This window comes from Macadamia integrifolia, unplaced genomic scaffold (assembly GCF_013358625.1).
Source record: "Macadamia integrifolia cultivar HAES 741 unplaced genomic scaffold, SCU_Mint_v3 scaffold1372, whole genome shotgun sequence".
Classification (NCBI taxonomy): domain Eukaryota; kingdom Viridiplantae; phylum Streptophyta; class Magnoliopsida; order Proteales; family Proteaceae; genus Macadamia; species Macadamia integrifolia.
The window spans coordinates 90,153-112,802 of record NW_024868180.1 but is presented as its reverse complement, the minus strand read 5'-3'; the positions used below and the strand labels follow the sequence as shown (position 1 = coordinate 112,802).

Here is a 22,650-nt window from a genome sequence, read left to right as displayed (position 1 = left end):
TTGATGTTGCCTATAAATGATGTTCATTGTCGAGTTATTCTGATTACATGTGGGTATTATTTGATCATCTGCAACACTTAGCGATTACACAATTTCCTTTAAAACTTCAAGGTCCTGTCTGGCTAGATGTGAAATGAAAGGGAGTAATTTTTTTTTTCTTTGAAGTGTAGTGAAATGGAAGAGAAGTGAAAGAAAATTTTCTATTGGATGTTTGGTTGCAAGTAAAGGTGATATAAAGTGGTGTAAGGAGCAGTGGGGGTCACAACATTGTGGAAACAGGATTTGAAAATTCAGTTGTATTTCTGCAGAAAATGGAAAAGTCATTTTAGAGAAAAATATGGCCCAACAAGGAGAAGGAAGACCTGTCAGCCCTTAAAATTTGTGTCGCAGCCATACATGTGGACATTGAGTTTAAATGTAAAACCTGTAGATTCCATTCCACTTTAGGCTATTTTCACTAACTTATTTTCACTTACGTATCTTATTTTACTTTACCACTGAAATTTTATCTTTATGCTTAAATCTATACGGAAGGGGGACTAGATGGGATAATTTTTTCTTGGAAAGTTGATTTAAATGAAATTTTATCTTCACTTGAGTCTATATGGAAGGGGGATAGATGAGATAATTGAAAAATATTATTATTATTTTTGGAAAATTGATTTAAAAATCTTGGGAAAACTTTGTGGCTGTATGATGTGGTTCAGCATTTTTCCTTTAACAATCTTAGCATTTATTTATTTTGGGTGGAAGTTATTCCTATTTTGTGTCACCAAATGGGAGTTTTCTGACATATTTACATGGACTTCCTAATGCTATATGTTTTTGGCAGTCTATTTGTTTAATTGTTTTCCAACTAGTTCATAATCTTATTGGTATCTGAAAGATGCATTTCGTTTTGGCTCGCAGGTTGCAATCTGAAATTTCCCTGTCAGTTATGAGAGAGCTGGCTCCGCACTATCTCCAAGATGGTGGAAAGGTGATTTTGCAGACATTTATTATATTTTGATCGTGTTGTTCTTTTAGCAATTATGATTTTATTTCTGAGAGGGTTAACCCTGCAAAACGTTACTGGTATATATACTCTTGAGTCGTGGCTACCACCTAAGGTTCTAAATTTCAACAGGGTAGGTCACTTGCCTCTTCGCCAAAACCAAAATGTTTTTTTTTTTTTTTCCTCGATGAGCCAAATTCTGTTGAAATATGTTTAAAATTCGGTAAATAAAGAAAAATATGGGAAATCCTTGTTATTTTGCAAGCAAACATTATCTGATGCTTATTTACACATCAAGAAATGATAAAGAACAAAAGAAAACCACCCAATCTAAGGAAAAAAGTAGAAAGAAATCACCTAAAAGTGTTTTATGGTTTTGAGTCCTAAGTTGCTAGTGTATCTGTTGGTTCTGTATCCATTGACCAAGTTTATTCTATGGATATATAATGAGTAATGTCACACACAAACTAATGCACTAAATTTTAGCATATAATTATCTGTTTTTGTATTTTTCAAGAATTTTACTGTTTCACTATGAAAAAGGAGAACAACATCAATCTTCTATATTTTCCTAATTTTATTGCATTCATATGTGTATGTAAAACAGAAAATTTGCAGTTTTATGTATAAATGTAATTCATTTTTTCTAAAACCAAAATATTATTTGAAAATTCAAAGTCAAGGCCTTTCTTCAAATACTCTTAAAAAATTCCTTTCTTTTAATGGTGTATGGGAGTAGAATGTGCTGAGAGAGACCCTTTTCTATTAGTTTTTTTTTTTTCCCCAAAAAAATAAGATATGCAATAAGGTTCTCACATTTTTCACACATTTCTTCTATTCCGAGTTTTAAAATGGGTAACAAATTTGTAACTGCATGTAACATTTCTGTACCAATCAAGGATTAAAGTATTGGTATCGGTCGGCCAAAATTAAGATACATATCGGAGGGTGTCGTATTGTATCGGAGATATGTTAAGATACGCACATAAATGGATAGAAAACACTTTTTTTATACACTTTTGCATAAAAAATTTGTTAAAAAAAGCTATTGATAACATGTATTATGCATAAATATTAAATTGAGGATATCGCACTAAGAATTCAAGGTTTGTAGTTGTCCCGTAAATGTAAGATCCTTGTTCCCAACCTTGATTTTCACTTTAGCTAGAGAGAAATATGGCTGGCAGCAACTTTGGAATAAAAACCCATCAAAAAATCGTGTTTTTTTGAAAAATGACCAAACTTGGCCAGTATAGATCATAGCGCATTGCATCGGTACATATCGTACCATGTTGGTGTGTACCGATATGCACCGATACATACCGAAACGTACATTTCACTCAATTTTATTTTTTTCATAGAGTATCGGTGCATATCGGTGCGTGTCATATCGTATCGGTGGTGTACCAGTGCGTATCGTAGGATACATATCGATACGTAAGGGTTTTAAAAATTTCATGTATCGTATCGGTAAGGGCCGATACAAATACGTATCGGCCGATACGGTATGATACGTACCGATACTTAAAACCATGGTACCAATACAACATTTTGATATTTTGAAACTTTGTGATGACCATATGTATGTCACTCTCCAACGAGGCCTACTCTATTTAATTTACGTAATAACTCCGTTTTCACCCCCTTTTCAACTTAGAACTGGCACGGGCGTTGGTTAGATGTGTGGGACAGGGAGCTTGTAGCATTCGTTTCTCTCGATCTCCAGTTCCCAAGGTAGTTACTACTTAACTGGTGCCCTTATTAGGATTAGGATGAAAGTCAGCTTGATGAGCAGACCCATTAGTGTTGGGGTCTAGGGAGAGCCGCCGCCTATCTTTTTCTCGGCCCATACAACGACCTTTCTTCCCTTTCCTCCCATGACAAGATCTTAGCATTGCCGAAGTCCTATTCAAAGGGCTTGTCACCACTCCAAAAGAAAGTTCCCCTTCGTTGGGCACTATTTTGGTCTTTTTGATGAATTATGGTATCTCTTATTTTTCCCATAACATTTTGTTTCTACCCTTTGTGAAACCATTGCATTTTTCTCTAATTTTGACCCCTTTTTTGTTCTTAATCATTGCTCTTCAAAGGAAATTCTAAGACAAATGTACAACCATAAAGAGTGGACCTTTGGTAAAAAATGTTGGTTTGGAACTTTTTGTTAGTGGGGATTATTGAATTCCTTGGAACTTTAGACCCTGTACTTTGAGAGAAAACCATCCTATTTTTTAGGGTGAATAATAAATTCATTACATGGATTTGTGAGAGGGAAGGCGAAAAGAATAATAAAAGAAGTAAAAAGGAAAGGAACACAACACCACCTTGGAAATACCTAAATGGGGTTGGCTACATGGATCCTTGCCCTCCAAACAATGTTATTCGAGGTCATACTAGATTCAAGACCTATACTCTGCATGTCTTTCTCACTGCTTCTTCTATGGTCATTTTAGACTTGCCCCTAGCTCTTTTAGATCATTCCATTTAAATCCAATTACTCTGCCTTATTGGTGCATCCTAAGGCTTTCGTTGAACATGGCCATACCACCTCAAATGACTTTCTCAGAGCTTGTCCTGAATAAGGACAACTCCCAAATTCCTCCTATTTTCATCGCTCTCTAAAGGCCAAGAACAACTTCAACTCCATCCCCATGCTTACTACTCTGGATGGCATTCAAGTTTCAAAGTGGACGAGACAAAAGGGGTAGCTATTAACCATTTCATGCACTTGTTTTATCCATCCTCATCTTCGGCTGTCTCCATCCCTGAAGTCTTATCGACAAATTTGTCCCTGACCATTTATCTCAAATGCTTTGGTCTATTCCCTTTGATGAGTCACCTCCTCCAAGCTTACCTCCCACCATTGCTCTCCCATTCTTGATTCGATATGGAAAAAGCTCCAGCTTTGGAAAGGAAAGCTTCTTTCCTTTGCTGGTTGTCTGGTTCTCATCAAATCGGTTTTCCAATGCTTGTACCTCTATTGGTTTGGCATCTTTTCCCTTCCTATTGCCACCTCTAAAGCCATTGACTCCATAGTTGTCATGGTGTCGCCAAGGCGGCGATTTGGCGTCCTGGCTGAAAAAGAAGTTCATGGCAGTGCTACGATTTACGTGACTCACAAATGGCGGTCGCCATTGGCTGATAGGCATCCATGGCACCGCCATAGATGCCAGGTCATGCCTGATTCACTAGACGATCGATTTTTTGTAAAATGCAGGGTGATTTTGATAGGGCTATTTTGATTTTTTATGATTTGATGTTGCTTAATGTTGGTTTTATATGTTATAGGGTATATATTGTAGGGTTGTAGCATGCTAGATAACTTTAAAAAATAGGGGAAATAAAAAAGTAGTATACTAAATAACTTTAAAAAATAGGGGAAATAAAAAAGTAGTATACTAAACAACTTTAGAAAATAGGGAAAATAAAAAATGACGAGCAATTTGACCGCCATTGCAACGGCATAACGAGCGATTCATCGCCAAATCGATTAGCCACCCCTCTACCGCCTTAGATTGATTTGACGCCGTGACAACTATGATTGACTCCCTTCTCCGCTCCTTCCTCAGGAAAGGAATAGAAACCACGGAATTCCTCCACCTTATGTGTTGGTATAAAGTCTGTTGTCCTAAGGCTGAAAGTGACTTAGGCTTGTGACATATAAAAGATTTCAACTCTATCAATATCCTGAAGCTCATTTGGAAAATCGTCTCAAAGCAACGTAGAATTTGAGTCTCTTGGGTTTACTCATCCCCTCTAAAAATGATTCTCTTTGGATTGCCTCCCCCTCCTTTGATGCCTCCTGGATTTGGCACAAAATTCTTTACTCCAGGCCTTCTGCTCAAAGAGCCCTATCCTATACTATTTGTAATGGCTCCTGCACCTCCCTCTGGTTGGACCCTTGGCACTCCTTGGGTATCCTCCTCCCTTTGGTCACCCCTAGAATCATCTACTCCTCTAGGCTATCTAGATTTGTCTCGGTTGTTTGCATCCTCTCTCATGGTGGATGGTCTCCTCCCTCCTCACCCCCTACTGAGTTATGGTCTTCCATTCCCCCATCCCTTCGGGACACCGAGGAAGGGAGAACAAGGTTCTTTGGCTTCCCTCCCCTTCGGGTTTGTTCACCTTTGCCTCTGCTTGGGATTTCATCCATGCTAACGGTCCACTCATTCCTTGACGCAACACCTTCTACTTTAAAGGCTATATTTCTCGCCACAGCTTCACTGCTTGGCTGCCCTCTCCAACTACCTCCCTACTCAGTCATTTCTCATCTACCAGCTCATTAAGGTTCCCTCCTCTTGCTGTTTGTGCTGGAACGACACCAAAGAGGCCCTTCATATTTTTCTCTTGCTCCTTCTCTGTTGCAATCTGGAAGATGGTTCTCAGTTCCTATTGTCATTCTCGTAGGACTATCCTCCCCTTGTCTAGAGAATGGATCTGGATATGGATCTGGATTTGGATAGACATGACTTTTGGTGGATCTTTTATTTGTGACATTGTTGGATTCTTGCTTTTGCCACTGCCATCAACCATATTTGGATGGAGTGAAATCTCTGTAGATAGACTTCCAATTCTCTTGTTTTTTGAAAAGATCTGGAATGCCATTTACTTTGATGTTAGCTCCAAACTTGGCCATCTTTGTCATTGCCCGGTCCGTAATTCCCCAAGGAACAAGCTTATTGTTGTCTCTTGTGGTTTCCCTCTCTCTATCATCTCCCCCCCTTGATATTTTCTTTCTCTTAGCTGGGCCTTCTACCCGTTGCTGTTATTTCCCCTCTATTTGAGGGCTGCTTCTTTGTGGCTTCCACCCCCTCTCACCTCCTTTTATATTCTTTCTCTTGGTAATGAATTTATTTTTTTAGTCAATATATATATATATATATATATGCAAACTGATGCAGATGATGGTAAAACCTGAGCTCTATAACCTATCCAATTTACAAAACAATATACCGAATTTTATTTACTCAATAAAATATGCGCTTGAGCCTGCAATGGTTGAACAAAAATAGTTTATGCTTTGTTTTCCTATATATTGCAACCCACACACTGCATGAATTGTGCTAAAGGCGCACAAAAGTGCATTAAGGCAAGGTGTGTGCAAAAGTGACGTATGTAGGGTATCAAGTCAATGAGTTGCAAGGATTGTGAGATTCTCCTGACCTGAGGTGTTCAGCTTAATGACATTGTGCTTGAAAAATTATCTCAAAATTTTAGTGGTAGAAGCGAATCATATAGCATGAAAAAGCAGCTCTTCACTTCATTCTCGTCAATTTGGATCTGTTTGTATCCTTTTCATTCTCGCCCACCTTATGAATGATTTTACAAAATATGTCATAAGTGGACTCTCTAACCTTTCTATTGCAGTTGATCTTTTGCTCCCTTGTCTTAACTATGAACTTGAGGCTTGATAGTTATGCTGCGGTACTCCATGCCATAGTTGTCAAGTTGTCGAGGCGGCAGGTGCTTGGGTTTCCTTGCTTGTAGGTCCTGTCTGGTGCCTTGGGTCGGCAAGACGCCATGACAACTATGCTCCAAGCAGATTAGCTTGTATTTTGGGATTGTGGGTTTGTTGATTTGCTCTTTACTTTTTAGTTCAAATGCTTTTTATGTTTCTTATATTTTTCCTTTGTTAGTTGTTACAATACTTCAATCCATCAAAATAATTACGCCAGTTGACTTAATTATGGCCTTTGTTGGTTTTCATGTTCGTGTATTGTTTTTTGTATCCCTATGGTTTAAAATGACATGCTTTTTCTTGCATATCTCTTGTAATTCATTTGGGATTTCTCTTTGGCTTACAAACTTGAAATGTGATGATATAACATGGTTTTGGTCCTTTTTTTTTTTTTTTTTTAAATAGGAGAGGCTGGATTACTTGGAAGATGGAAAAGCTGTCTTTAGATTGCGTTTAAGGCTATGCTCCGCTTTATACCCAATTAATGAACGTATTCGAGATTTTTTTATTGAATATGATAGGCACACACTTCGGACAAGTCCACCTTGGGGCTCTGAGCTTCTGGAGGTATTTTTGTTTCTTCTCTTTTATGCTTATCTTTCGTTTGTTGTGGTTAGTTCTGGGATGTGACATTTTTTGGGTCACTTTTAACCAACATTTCTAGAACTTGGTCAATGTTCCAACTGTCTTGGCCTGTGATTTTCTGGCTAATAATTCAATCTTCCAGGCTAAATAATTTGAGCTATATGGTTATTAGAAATGTTGCTTTTATTGGCAATTAGTGATGTATGCTATAGTTTAAACTCTTATTAAGGTAGGCCATTTCGGTTAGACCGAAAATAGCGAAATCGACCGACACTAGCAAAATTTTGCCCAAACAATGTGTTTTTTGCTAGACTGTTTCGGTTGGCCATTTCGGTGGGCAAATGGCCACATTAGGCTCCGTTTGTTTCGACGTAAAATTTTACATGCAAAATTTTTATACGTATAATTTTACGTGAAAAATTACATGTAAAATTTTCCTTGTTGAATTATTTTCCCGTGTTTGTTTGCAAGAGGAAAGTAGCATACATCTTTGAACTCTGAGAAGCCTGAGTTGTTACCTGGTTTAGCATTTCTCTAGTTTTGTAATTGAATGAGGCAGGATCACTTATGTTCTGTCCCTCATACGTGTAGTTTATGTACTTGGTGTCAATTTTGCCGAAGGAATCTTCATTCGAGTATCTGAAAAGACAATAATTTTACTCAATGATGGCTTCATTATCATCAGAACTACAGCTATTACTAATTTGTCTTTGCATTGTCAATGCAGGTCTTACAGTGATTTTTTTAATCATTCTTTTTCATTTAAAAAAATAATAATGTAATAATTCCATGTGAGAGAGCGTATAATACACCTCAGGCTCAGAAAACCTTTTCCCATTATTTATAGATTATAACTTTGATCAGTGCTTGAGAACAAGATAATGAAACCATCAACTGGTTCAAGTTGGTCTCATAGGTACCATTGGATGTGTAGCATCTTGGTCTTCAAGCAGCTTTGATAGAGAGGGTTTGCTCCAAGAACACCTTGGCGAAGAAGAGCGAGGGATAGAAAATGGATAGATGATAATCCTAGAAAATGCATTTTGGTTAGCTTTTCACTTTGGATGCAGTGATTTTTTCCTGGGATTATCAGCCCTTTAAATAACAAATACAGAACATTTAAATTTTCTGCGGCTCGAAGCAGAAAGCTAAGAAGCGAATAAAACAGAGCAGAGCAGGTCCAGCAATATGCTCTCAGAGAGATTAATGCGAACACCTTCCATGCACAGTTATCTCTCTCTTGTCCCATCCAAATTCTACCAGGCTATGGGACCCATACCAGGATTTGACAACGATGACTCACTCACCTGCATTTTCATCTTGTACTTGGCCATGGCTGCCTAGGAATTCAAGAATTTCTCTCCTAAAACTCATTGTCTTCATCGGTTGACTCCTTCTCCTCGAGATTGTTGAGGTGAGATATCAGAAAGGTCAAATTCCAGAAAATGGATAGAATACAAAAGGTAGGAGAACTGGCGTGACCTTTGCTTTCCTGTTGTCATGGAGAAGAGAAAACTAAAATTGGATTTAGGAGCCCAAGATGAGTTGACGCAACACAACAGTTGTGGTGTGAAGTCCTGAGTCTCCTGACTATGTATTCTAAATCTGCTTCGGTTCTTTGTAAGTCGAGACTCCATGTGAGTTGTGAACTTGTTACTTGTCTGATTGGTGTTGAAATGTAACTGTGAAGAAAACCTTAAGAACATAACAGACCAGAGAAGATTAGAAGAAGAAGAAGAAGAAGAAGAAGACGACGCTCACATTGTTCGGTTAGCAGATGGCTCCCTATCCTCTATCTTTGGAAAGGGTTCTATTTAGTGTTCTCCTTCTATTAATTTATCTTCAGTTTTACATATTCCTAGTTTTACCACTAACCTACTCTCCATTAGTAGTCTTACTGGGGATTTGAATTGCGAAGTCACTTTTTTTTCCTTCCCATTGTCTTTTTTAGGATCTAGTAACAGGGAAGATGATTGGATGTGGTAAGGTGCAAGGTTGTCTCTACTTGCTTGATGATGGTTTTCGTTCCACAACTATAGTCGCTCTGCCTTTAGCTTCATTTTGTTTCCTCGGATCTACACCAATGACATTATCGTCTATTTCCGCAGTTAGTTAAGCAACGTACTAGGGATATTTTTTTATTTTTTTTTTGTGAAGCTTGTATTTTGGCTAAACAGAATCGTTCCAGTTATTTTCCTTTAAGTAAAAGAAGTCATACTTTCCATTTGGTTCACTCTAATGTGTGGGGCCCACTCCCCAGACATCTATTTCTGGTTACCGGTGGTTTGTGAATTTCATTTATTGCCAATTTAGTACTACTTGGGTGTTGATGAGCATAATACCCATCACCCAACAAGCGGTCGACATGTGGCACCCAACAACTCATCATTTAACCTAGATGGAAACTAAAGATACTTGTGGGAAGTAACAGTGGATCATGAGATCTAAGGAAGATCCAACCCCCCCACTTTTACAGAATCATAAATAGACTCAATCTCCCTGAAAGGGGAAAGCTGACGCGACTTCCCTTTTAAAGGAGGATTCTCTACGCTAGAGAGGGAAACATGGGCACAATCCTTCGACGAACCTTAACTTGCCAAATAGGGAAAATGTTTCCTAGTAGGACTCTACCTCATCCTGCGCTATAAAAGAGAGTGAGGAGCCAAGGTAATGGCAAGTTCACAAGTCTCGCATATTAATAATACTCTTTCCCTATCTTACTACTATTGCACGGATTCCTGACTTGGGCATTGGAGGGTTTCTCCTGAAGTCCGCTCTGGGTAACTCTTACCTTTGCTTGATTGTGCAAGGCGAACGTTTCATCACTAGATGATTTCTGGTAGCAACAGGTGTATATGATGCGACACAAAAGTGAAGCTTTCAACAGATCCATAAGATGATTCAGACATAGTTCAATGCCACTCTGAAGATTCTCCGTAGTGACAATGGTAAAGAGTACATGGAGGGTCAGTTCTAACTTCCAACAATATCTTGCTGGCCATGGGATAATTCATCAAACATGTTGTGTTGGTAACCCAGCTCAGAATGGGGTAGCCAAGCGTAAAAGCTATGATGTTTTCCAGACATGTTCCATCTCAGTACTAGAGTGATACTATCCTTACTATTGCCTATATGATTTACACATGCCCACTTGTGTTCTAGATTCCTAGACTCATGTTGATGTTCTCCGTAGGAGGTACTCCTTTCTGGTTCCTCCATTAGTATTTGTGTGTGTAAGTTATGCTCAAGATCATCACTCTCCAGAGAAAATGGAACCCTGTTGCCTTAAATGTATCTTTTTGGGGTACTCTAACATAGAAGGGATACAAATGTTACCATCCTCCTACTAGGCATACTATGATAAGCATGGATGTTGTGTTTCATGAATCCATTCCACCTCTTCAAGGGGAGTCTGGTCTTGATAGTGAAGATGCGACTCTGACCCTATTTGCTCCACCAGTGTATCCATCGTCCTCTGATAGTCATATTCAGGAGGAGAGAGTGACAGACTATTGTTTCACCTATGGGGGAGATGACTCTAGTTCAGAAGACCATTGGTGAATTTCAAAGGAAGATTGATGATTTGAAGCTTCAGGTCTATCATAGGGGATACACCAGAAATAAGCAACTTCAGACCACCACCACCACTACATCACCTTTGCACATCCCATCACCAACCATGGATCCATAGCCTAACATTTCTTCTGGTATAATTTCTTCTTCTGAGAAACTTATTGCTCTTCGGAAAGGCATTAGAACTTGTACCCAACATTCCATATCCCATGTCGTTTCTTATGATTCCATTTCTCCCTCCTATCGTGCTTTTCTGTCTTATCTTTCTTTTGTTCGTATTCCCCATAATTGGCAGGCAGGTTTTGTGGATGAAAAATGGAAAGAAGCAATGGTGGAAGAAATGGATGCCCTAAAAAAGAGTGCTACATGGGAACTTGTGGTTCTTCCTCCCAGGAAAAGACCAATTGTTTGTAAGTGGGTGTTTGTAGTTAAACAAAGGATAGATAGCACAATTGATAGGTACAAAGTAAGGGTTGTGGCTAAAGGGTTCACTCAGACATATGGGATCGACTACCAGTAGATATTTGCTCCGGCTCCCAAATTGACACCTGTAAGGGTATTTCTCTCGTGTGCTGTAAATCTGGTGTGGGATCTCCAACAACTTGATGTGACGAATGCTTTCTTCCATGGAAAGCTCGATGAAGAAGTTTATCTAGATATTCCACCAGGATTCTCTAGTGATGGGCTCAAGGCAAGGTCCACAAGTTGAAGTGTGCTCTCTATGGGTTGAAGCAGTCACCTAGAGCATGGTTTGGGAGATTTCACAAGACAATGGCTTCTGTGGGATATAAGTAGAGCAATGCTGACCACACATTGTTCATAAATGATCTAGTGATAAGATCACCATGCTTATTGTCTATGTGGATGTTATCGTGCTGATAGAAAATGATAATGCTGAGATTGGTTGTCTCAAGGACTTTCTTGGTTGTGAGTTTGAAATAAAGGATCTTGGAAGCTTAAGGTACTTTCTTGGGATTGAAGTTGCTCAGTCTTCAAAAGACATTGTTCTTTACCAGAGGAAGTGCATCCTCGACTGTTGTCTGAGATTGGTTTATTGGGTTGTCGTCCTTCTGATAATCTTACGGAAGCTAGTACCTGGTTGAAGGAAAAAGACGGTGAACTTGTTGACAAAGGGAATTACAGCGGTTGGTAGGAAAACTGATCTATCTCTCCTATACACGACCTGACATTGCTGTTACTGTGAGTTTTGTGAGTCAGTTAATGCATGATCCTTATTCCTCTTATAGGAAGGCTGTCTTGCATATTTTGCAATACCTGAAGTCAGCTCCAGGAAAAGGGATACTTTTATCTCCGCATGATCACTTCAAAGTTGAGGCTATTTTGATGCTAATTGGGCTAGATCTCCTGACAAAAGATTTATCTTTGGTTAGTACCTTTGTAGGTAGGAACCTTGTCACTTGGCGCAGCTAGAAGCAAAATGTGGTGGCAAGATCCAGTGCTAAAGTAGATTTTCGTGCCATGGCACAAGGGATTTGTGAATTGTTGTGGTTGTGCAGCTTACTAGAAGATATTGGTGTTCCTGTTCATCTTCCCATAATGCTATACTATGATAAGGAAGTTGCTATTAGTATTGCCCGATTCCCACCTAGTACAACATGATTGTACCAAGCACGTGGAGATTGACAGACTCTTCATCAAAGGGAAGTTAGATGCTGGTTTAATTTGTGTGCCTTCTTTGAAGTTTGGTGATTAGTTAGCTGATGTGTTCACAAGGGATTAAAAGGAAAGTTGTTCCATCCCTATTTGGTCAAGTTGGACATCTCCTACTTGAGAGGGAGTGTTGAAATATGGCCCGCAGGGCATTCATGAACTTTCCCCCTCCCACTGACTCTAAGTAATGAGAGTCAACTAGGAGGGGGGCATATTTGTAACTTTGGTTTCTTTTTAAATAAAGGCTTGATTGACTTCTTTGGTCGTTCAAGCATTCTACCCTATTTTGCTGTTAATACCAACGTATATAAAATGACTAACAAACAACGAGTATAAGTCATATTTTTTTTTCCGTGAAAATCATTTATTTAAACAGAAAAAAAAAAAAAAAATTTAAAACCAGAAAAATAGATTTCCCTCCATGAATCCATATATCAATGTTATATGAGTCACAAAGTACAATGTAATCAAACAACTATTGATAATGTTTCCATGAAAAAAGTGGTTTGGGAAGTTTTTTTCACCTAAAATTCTTTGAGAAGAAAAGTATCTCCATTTGGGTTGTTGTCCCTAATTCTTAATAGTTGTCAGTTTCTACCCCAAAAATTTGGGGTTGACTTTGATTTAAATGACTAATTCATTTAATCAGTTGGACTCCCCCATGTTGAAAAATAATCTTTAAGCTCCAATCTAGTGTAAAAGTGATATTTGGCAAGCAAAACCACCAAACCCCCAAGTATAAGGGGTTTTCTCTTCGAAGTGTCGCGAGAGAGGTGAGTCTCAATTGAATTGGTGCAACATATGGTCGAGTCTTGGCATTTTTTATGCATGGTTTGGTCTGGTTCAAGCAAAACCCAGTCAAACTGAGATAATGAGCGAGATCTCGACGAGATAATGCAATATTTTTGTATTGCCTCTCATCTCGTCTCGCCATTTCTAATACTGAGTTAATAGCGAGATCTTGCTGAGCTCTCGTCGAGTTCTTGAACCATGCGTGTGCTTGTGTTCATGGGCTGGTGGCTTTATCTATTTGTTTTTTGTGCTTGTGTTGAAGTTGTCGAACTTTTACAGGTTTTTGTCAGATGGATGTCTTAGTTAATATTTCTCTCTCTCTCTCTCTATATTGTTTTTTTCATCAGGCCATCAACAGTTTAAAGAATGTTGATTCCACTGCTTTAATTCAGTTTCTGCATCCAATATTGAATATGCTTCTGCATCTCATAGGCGATGGTGGTGAAACCCTTCAGGTCCTTTTATACAAACCTCTCTCTCTCTCTCTCGTGTGTTTGTGTTCCTTACTTCCTTTATGTGTTGGCAGCTGCAGTTTTTGATTTGGATTTGGCTTTATCTTCCATTCTAATTTTGATGTTTAGTCGTTTCTGTGTGCAGTTTCATTATAGTTGTGTTCTGTTTCCTTGACATTTTCAGGTTGCAGCCTTCCGTGCCATGGTCAATATATTAACAAGGTATGCTTCTTGATAATTTGGAGGAGCTAAATGTTTTACAAATACCACTTTTGTAAGGATTGTTCTGAATTTAAATGTACCTTTCAAAATCTTTCGAGATTGAACTTTTGGGCTGAATGCTCCAAAACCTAGTTTACTTGGGAGTTGGGAGGATGCACCTTAACTTTCAGTTGGTGGTCGGGATTGTAATTTCTGATCCTCTTTTTACATCTTGTTGTGTTGGACTTATTTTTATGGTATAACGAGGTGACTACCATTTGCTAAGGTTCCAAATTTTCACATGGAGGGTGATTTCAACCCTTGGACAAGGAAAATATTTCCATGAAATCAGGGAAATCATGGGGAATTCTGGTAGGAATTGTCAAAATGAGGGAAATTGTGAGGGAAATCTCTATATTTTTCCAACATAACTTACAGGATTCTTACGTATGTGTAAATAAATGTGTAGGATTGTTTGATACACAACAGAATCAAAGAATCGTCCAAAATGCGTTATGGTTCAGCACTTAAGTTGACTGTTTGTCGCATGATTTGACCAATGTAATTATAGGCTATCACTAAAAAGGACATACCCAGTGCACGAGGCACCCGCTAATGCAGAGTCTAGGGAGGGAAAATATATGCAGTCTAACCCTGCTTTTGCAGAGAGGCTGTTTCCAGGTTCGAACCCACAACCTCCAGGTTGCAATTTAGGAACCTTACCATTGCTCCAAGGCCCGCCCCTCTACCAACATAGGGCTGTCAAGTATGAAATTCATATCACACAGATTAATAATAAAACAATACAACTGTACACCATGCATGCCATCCAACAAAGTATATGTGTATATAAAAAAAGCCTTATCCCAACTACATGGGGTCGGCTACATGGATCTGTGATGGACAATTTTGCAAAGTAAAAGTGGAAGAAAGAAAGGGAAACGAAACAAAGCAACACCTCCGGGACATTCCACCTAAAAGCGATCAACAACTTGGACCTTTGCCCTCCAAACAGCTCTATTAGATGTCAAAGTATATATGTGTGTGTGTGTATATATATATATATATATAATATTTCTTCCAATTTTTATTTATTTATTTTTTATTTTATATATTCAATCATCATAGAGGTCAAGGTGCTTAAAGCAAGGACCTTATATTATACCCTGGGCATAATGTCAAGGTGTTTCTCATGTTAAAAATGTAAATTTATGTTTAATCTAGGTTATAAAGGTCAAAGTATAGAATGTAAGGGGTATAAAATTGAGACTGTGGAAACATATGCGGATAAATGAGAAATTGACTGAAATTTAATGCATTTGGAGGGAAAAATCATCAGGTTATGGATCTGGGTGCCTTGGTACATAAGGCGACTGGTTGCTTAGTTGGTTTGGACCTCAAGGAGTGCCTTTGCAATGCCTTAACAGCTATGGCTATGTCAATGAAAAATAATGAATAATTGCTTAAATTTCAAACTAAAATAAACCATTTTATGAGTAAAAATGGAATAATTAATAACTAAATTTATTATTTGGCATGCTGTAATTTATTATAATGGCATGTTGATTATCTATTTCTTGTGATCAAGTTATGAAAATGCTTTCCCTGCTCCCCCCAAACTTAAAAAGAAAAAAATTGGCAAAACCATTTATTATCTAAAATATTTTTCATATTTAATTTTAGGGAGAGGATCCTCTGAGCATGCCGTATAGGGGAGCGTACCAATGAGGTGTGATGAAACAGTTTCATAAATAGGAGGGAAGCGAGGTCATGTCAATATGTCATGTGAGGAGGAGAGAGATAGAGATGGTGCTAGCATTACCTCCCCTGGTGGTTTAGAAAACCTTTTCTGTTAATTTTAATTTTAGAAATGCATAGAAGGCTTGTAACTGTCATTAAATCTCCCCTAATGGTGCATATTTTGCTCTTAATATTGTAGAAGACTCAAATCTTGCGGAAATTCACATTTCATTTCTAGAAATCGGTCAAAAGTAGGTGTTCAATAAAGTTTTCCCCAACGTAACTTCATCCCATTTCATGCAAAATGGGTTGGTATTTGGCAATTTTACTTATGGAATGTATCACTTCGACATTCCAAGCGAAATTTCAACGTTCTGATTGAAAGGTTTCTTCAATTTTGGTGAAACGTTGTATTATTCCCGTTCCCCTCCCATTTTGATTTCAACCTTCCGGACTTTGGTCTTCTCCATATTGATTCATGATCAGCTAATCATCTGTTATTCCTTTTAAATAACACCATTTACATAGGATGGGCTTATGGAACCTTTACAGTTGGTTTAATTACTCTCTTATTGTTGTTTAAGTTGGATGTATAAAATTTATTTACTTGGCCAGATTTAACAATTGCTTTCATTATTGATGTTATCATAAATGGTGTCATGTCTGCGTAGTTGATTTAAGAAACAATATTAAGTTTACCCTCTAATCTCATTTGTGGAATTAGAAAGGAGAGTAATAGAAGGTTTTTTGAAGATGGCTTAGGACACTTCCACACAACTTCTGCTGATATTGGCTGGTAACTAATTGGGTGAGCTTTGTCTTGTAAAGTGTTGATTTGGTGAGTTAGGCTTGTGTCAAAAAGACAGCAGGCCCTCTTGGATAAGTGCAAGGACTAAATATTCTTTGTACCCATAAGTCCCATATTACAATACTCCTCATGTTGGTGCATAGATATCAAACATGCCCAACTTGCTAACAATAGGACAACAAATTTACTACTATGTCCCTTAGTGAACACATCAGCTAACTGGGCACGCGATAAACAAAATGGATACAAATAACTCCTTATTTCCACTTCTCCTTGATGAAGTGACGATCGATCTCGACGCTTCGTTTGATCATGCGCACAGGAATATGGACAATGCTGATTGCAGATTTACTGTTACAATAGACTCATAGGCAAATCAACTAGAGCACACAGATCCTAAAGGAGACTCTAGAGCTAAAGAAGTTCACAAATAGCATGGGCCATGGCCAGGAACTCCACTTTTGCACTGGACCGTGCAACCACTGCTTGTTTCTTGCCCCGCCAAGAAACATGATTGCCTTAAATGAAGGTGCAGCACCTGGAAGTAGATCTTCAATCATTTGGGAAACCAGCCTAGTCAACATCAGTGAAGGCTTCAACACGCAAGTGGCTATGTGGAGAGAAAAGAACTCCTTTACCAGGAGTAGCCTTCAAGTATCTCATAATTTGATATGCTGCCTCTAAATGTGATTAGTGAGGATCATGCATATACTGACTGACCAAGCTAACTGCAAAGGCTATGTCTGGCCGAGTGTGAGAGATATGTCAATTGTCCCACTAATCTCTGATACCTGACCTCATCAACTGGTTCTCATATTCATACTTGAGATGAGAGTTAGGCTCAAGATGGGTGTTTGTTGGCTTGCAACCCAACAATCTTGTGCTTGATAGAAGATCAAGTGTATACTTCCATTGAGAGAGGAAGATACCTTGACCTGAATGAGCCACTTCGATGCCAAGAAAGTAGTTGAGCTTACCAACAACAACAACAACATACTGACCTTATCATGAACTAGAAGACCAGCCGTCCAGGGGACGACCTTAGAAGACCCAATAGGTGGGTGGAACAAAGTTGAGAGAGAGAGACCCTCTATAGAAGGTATAGGGTCCTGGCTAAAGAGGGAACTCCAAGTCAACCCCACTGGGTAGAAGTGGGGAAGGTGAGAAGGTCAGGGAGAGAGGAAGGTTGAAGGGGAAGGGGAGGGCTGGATGGTGCTGGAACCACACCAGGGCGGCAAGGTGGAAGACCCACAGAAGGGGACTCTCACGGTGGGGAGCTCTTAAGTCAGGCACTAACCAGGGAGTCTTCTTTGTTATTGCAATCATATGATTGTTAAGGATTTGGTTTCATGGAATTCAATGATATATGGGTTAATGCCATGCGACCGAGGGATGCCTTGTGCTTTTTCTGAGTGTAAAAGCAGATGAAACCACTATTGTTAGTGTGCTTTCAGCTGCTGCCAGCTTATGTGATTGGTAGATTAGTTCATCAATTTATCTTGCAACCGGATAAGAATAAATTCTTTCGTGGGTACAGATTTAATAGACATGTATGCTAAATGTGGAGTTTGGAGGATGCCATATTGCCATTCTAACAGTCCACAGATAGGCTGTACTGACGCTTTCGAAGTAAAGCATTGATGTTGTTTGAACATATGAAGAAGGGAGGAATTGAGCCAAATGAAGCCACATTTGTTGCTGCTTTGACTACATGCGGCCTATCAGGCCTACTTGCTGAAGGTTGCCTTTTGTTTGATAGGATGACTGGGGTTTACAATATGAAACCAAAAGTTGAGCACCTGGGATGTCAAACTGTTGTGTTCGGTAGAGCAGGGTGGCTATACCAAGCAGAAGAGCTCACTAGAACACTGCCAGTAGAAGAAAGAGTCAGCTTAGGACTATACCCTTTCCCATAGAGATATATTCAACTAAGTGAGAATCTATTCTCAAGAGTGGACTACCAGACCAATTTCAATTTCTTGACCAGAAACTATTTGTTGACTTATTTCATGAAATGAATCTGAAACTGAAATAAATATCATACCAAAGAGAGCCGAAGGTTGATTTGGGGAAGAATTAGTTTATAGATGTTGACTTATTTTTATTGGTTCTTTCTTGCATGCTGGTCCTCCTTTTGTGTTGCTTGTTAGTCTTTAGATCTTCATCCAAGGTGTTGATTTGCAGTAAATGGTTTCTGTGACCACTTCTTTGCCTGGTTATGGTTCTTAGAATGCATTTCACTGGTACTTCATGTATTGATATGCTGATGGTAAATGGTTTCTGTGACCACTTCTTTGCCTGGTTATGGTTATTAGAATGCATTTCACTGGTACTTCACGTATTGATAAACTGGGACCCGTCTTCTCTAGATATTGTTCTTTTGCACATTGTACTTATTATTGATCCATATCTTGTTCTAGGGTTGACCTGCTTCATTATATGCTACACATTGGTTTAACTTGATGATCTGATGCTAAATGCATTTGAGTCTTGTTGTTGTCAGTGGTTTGACTTTGTCAACAAACTTTTGATGTGTTAATATATTTTTCAGAGTGCAGCAGGAATCATCTGATGGAGGTGAAAGAAACCGTTTCCTCGTAAACTATGTGGATTATGCTTTTGATGACTTTGGGGGTCGACAACTTCCAGTTTATCCTGGACTGTCCACTGTGTGGGGCAGCTTGGCCCGTAGTAAGGTAAATTCATAATGTTTCTGACTCTATTTTCTTATGATGGTATTTTCTGTGTTTAACTCTTGTGTTGTCTAACTTTTGAGAAGTACTCATACTCTGGTACGAAATTAGGTCTATCAATGGGTTGGATATGAATTACATTGCCCCTAATTTCTCGCAATCTGATTAAAAATTTCTGATCTGATTTGATCTAATAACCCAACGGATGGGTGAATTTTTAAATAGGAATTCGACAACTATTTGAACATCTTATTTGAATTTGATCCAATTTAATGAATAAAGGTGATCAGGTGAGTGATGATGTTTTTCCTTGGGTGATCCCACTCAGAGCAAAAAATTGAAGTTAAAACTCCAGATTCCCACCCACAAGGTTATGATCACAGTTCTAAATCTCGGTCAAAATTTCCCAGTTTTGAGCAGGATTGAAATGAGACTGTAGGCCAAATTGAAAATGATACTGGTTTCGAGTTTCGACTATATTTCAATATTTTGGTAGTTTCGATGAGTTTCGACCAATTTTGACCTGTCTTGAGTCTTTTGACCAGCCCAGTTTCGACTAGTTTCAACCAGTTTTGACCAGCCTATGACTCGTCAAATTTCGCCCCCAAACTACCTGGTTTTGAACCATATCTCGGATTGGAGCTGGGTCAAAACCTGCCCCGATTTTGAAATTCTTATCTTTGGTTATGATATCAACACTCTGTAGACTAGAAAAATCAGCGAGTAAACAATCTTAAGCAAATTCCCCCGTTTTGGCAATAGCAGAGGAGAACAAGAAAACACTTGCCATCTTTGGCTTTCGATTGAAAGTTAAAATTGGAAGTTAGAGAAATCAAAGAATTCAGGGATATTTTTCAAAGCACCCATTCCAGCAAAAGCAGAAAATGGAAATGGTGGAATTGGCACCCGTCTTCCATGCTGCTGGTTCGTTGTCTGCAGCTCTTTAATAAGTGTGTAGTTGATGATTTGATGCTGGTTTGTCAACTTCGAGGGAAGAGATGAAAAGTTGTTAGGTTTCTTTTACATATTATCATCACTTTAAAGTGTATCCCTTCTAGTCTTACAATATACTTTGCCCAATCTTTGATGTAATACAGATTACATATGGGCATTCTCATTCTTGAATCGTAATCGGTTTGTGCCTAGGTGATGCAGGAAAGGGATTGGAAAACCCCTAATATGCTTGTAGGTAAAGGGAGTTGCAGAATTCAAGGAAGAAAACTCCAAACATTTCCTATACAAGTTGTAATTAACGTAGAAAATAAGAATACGGAAAAATTACAATGAGCAAATACTAGAGAAGCAAAAGAGGAGGATTGAAATCTAAAACAACAATATTGCTAGGGTGCTACCTAGTCTACATCAATAACAGATGAGATATCACCCACGATTTTTTACTCCAAATCAATATCAATACCTTAAATGCCAATTTCATTAACTCAAGACCACAAATCAATTTGTTTACAACCATATATATATAGTCTACCATTCAAAAACGACTTTAGACTTGAAAAAAAATTTCTTAAAAAACCAGGAAATAAACCCAAACTTTTAAGACTAGCAGCTCCGTGAGTGCTTAATCCAATTTTTGTTGAAAGTAAGACCCAATAGAAGACACTTTAACTAAACTTGACTTGAAATTGAAATCCTAATCTAATTATACATTCTAAATAAGAAATCTTATCACTGATAAACACCCATCGGTAATTTGGCCATATCTTGCCAGCACAAATTGGAATCACACTACTTTGGTCTCGTTGGATTTGTAATTCATTATAACATTTCAAATGGTACTAATTTTATGGAAATAGAGAAGGTTTGACCATCCAAAAATAATCTCTAACAACATGGCGGAAATAACCCAATTTCTTGTGACACAATGTTTGAAGCACGAAACTGATCAAGGTAAATGGATATTGTGGTAATTATACAAATAATAATACGATAAAATCAACAAAGGTCAGTAACTAGTTAGGAAAATGTACAAAGAATTTGGAGGGGAAAATAAAGGGAAGACATTCTTTGTATTGTTTTTCCCGGGCTGGAATTATTATCCTCTTTATCATTTTATTATAAATTAACTATATTTTGTCCCTACATTATACACTCATATTGGGATGAAATTTACCTGTGAGATGGGGACATGACCTTTTATAACATGGATACACACGTCCACCATATCTGGCGCATGGCAACCTTTTACAAAATTCACCTACTTCAGTGAATGTTAGCATTTAAAGAAAAATAATTTGTTTTATACTCCTTCCATCACACAGAGATAATCTTCATTTCTATTTCGTGGATATCCCAAAAGGTTTTTATCACCTTACAAATTGAATTATAATTTTTCCTTTTCTCCTTTAGTGACGTGGGCTCCCTGTATATATATCAACACCCATCATTCCATCAATGCACCTTTCTCCCATTTGAGCATGTATAATGCCAATATAAGGGGGTGGTGTATCAATCCTTCTTTTCAACCATAGGCAAAAAGTATCAGGACTCTTCTCTACAATGCTCTGCATCACGAGGTGCCACCAAATCATTTCTTATTGGATAGATTAGTGCCTTATTGAACGCTTCTGATCAAAATAAGCTTGATGCATTGACATCGCTAGACGACTATATCAGTTGGTTTTACCCCCTTTCGGAGAATGGCTTAGATCAACTTTTTTATTTTTTGGAGGATGGGGGGGATTAGGGTGGGAGACTAACATAAAATAATGACCCACCCATTTCACTTCTTGAATTGGAGACTAAAATATCCAATATTTCACATGGTAGGAGCTAAGTCCATTACTTGTTATGAATTTTATTTCCAATTATTCCGATCTTATAGTGACAAATTTTCATTTGAATTATATCAATTTCATAGTCTATGGTGCTCTTGTGTCTGAGATTTTTGGGAAATCTATAATCATGGTTCCCCCATTCATGAATGTCATTCCAAATGTGGTTTTGATGTTCTTTGACATTTTGTGGGGGTCTTCATTAGGCAGACAATTCTCTCTCTTGTCATGCTCCATTTTGTGGCAAGGGGAATTAACTTCCAGAATTTACGACCCCTTCTGTTGAAACCTGAAATCCTCCATCCCCAAAGTCAGCATATGAAATAATGCGAACGGATTTCTTCCAGCAATAACTGCTCATTTCTGTTAGTTTTTTTTTTTTTGTTATGGATATTGATGGAGGGCCGATAAGGGTAGGGAAAAATCCTGAGATGACTCAGAGTTGCAGGGGAGGGAGACAGGATTCACAAAAGAGAGAGGGGAGGGGGAGGGAGAGGGGGGGGGTGAAGAGAATTGCACATGCACACTAGCCCACATGCTCTTCACCAAAACCAATCTCAATTCATTCTTTCAATCTGATCTCTTATTGTCTGGTTACATGTATTTAAAAAGAAAGAGAAACCCAATGTTAAAAGGGAACCTACTCTAATTTGGAAACTCAAATTTATTGGAATCTAAATCCTAATAGCCATCTTCTACTTAAGCTACCAAAAATAAATGATTGCATGAAAATAGAAATAAAATCCCAAACGATCATACTAGCCAAAGACCCAAATTGGACCAAGTCTTCTTTGTCTAGATACCCAGATGGTTTGGGTTGGTCCAAGGCTGTGCATCTGCATCAACCCCCCTGGGTGTTGAGAAAAAATTCTGCGCGAGTTTTGTAAAAATGTAACA

At 38.3% G+C, this 22,650-nt stretch overlaps 1 protein-coding gene across 1 annotated transcript in view; it reads left to right on the top strand.

The window, feature by feature from the left end:
• Window positions 1-22,650, top strand: part of LOC122063591 (guanine nucleotide exchange factor SPIKE 1) — a 122,820-nt gene that overhangs the window by 49,331 nt on the left and 50,839 nt on the right. Inside the window, exons 14-18 of the mRNA XM_042627296.1 lie at window positions 910-979; window positions 6,855-7,016; window positions 13,418-13,525; window positions 13,707-13,744; window positions 18,823-18,967. Of these exons, the coding sequence (XP_042483230.1) occupies window positions 910-979; window positions 6,855-7,016; window positions 13,418-13,525; window positions 13,707-13,744; window positions 18,823-18,967 (523 nt within the window). The remainder of the gene's footprint in view (window positions 1-909; window positions 980-6,854; window positions 7,017-13,417; window positions 13,526-13,706; window positions 13,745-18,822; window positions 18,968-22,650) is intronic.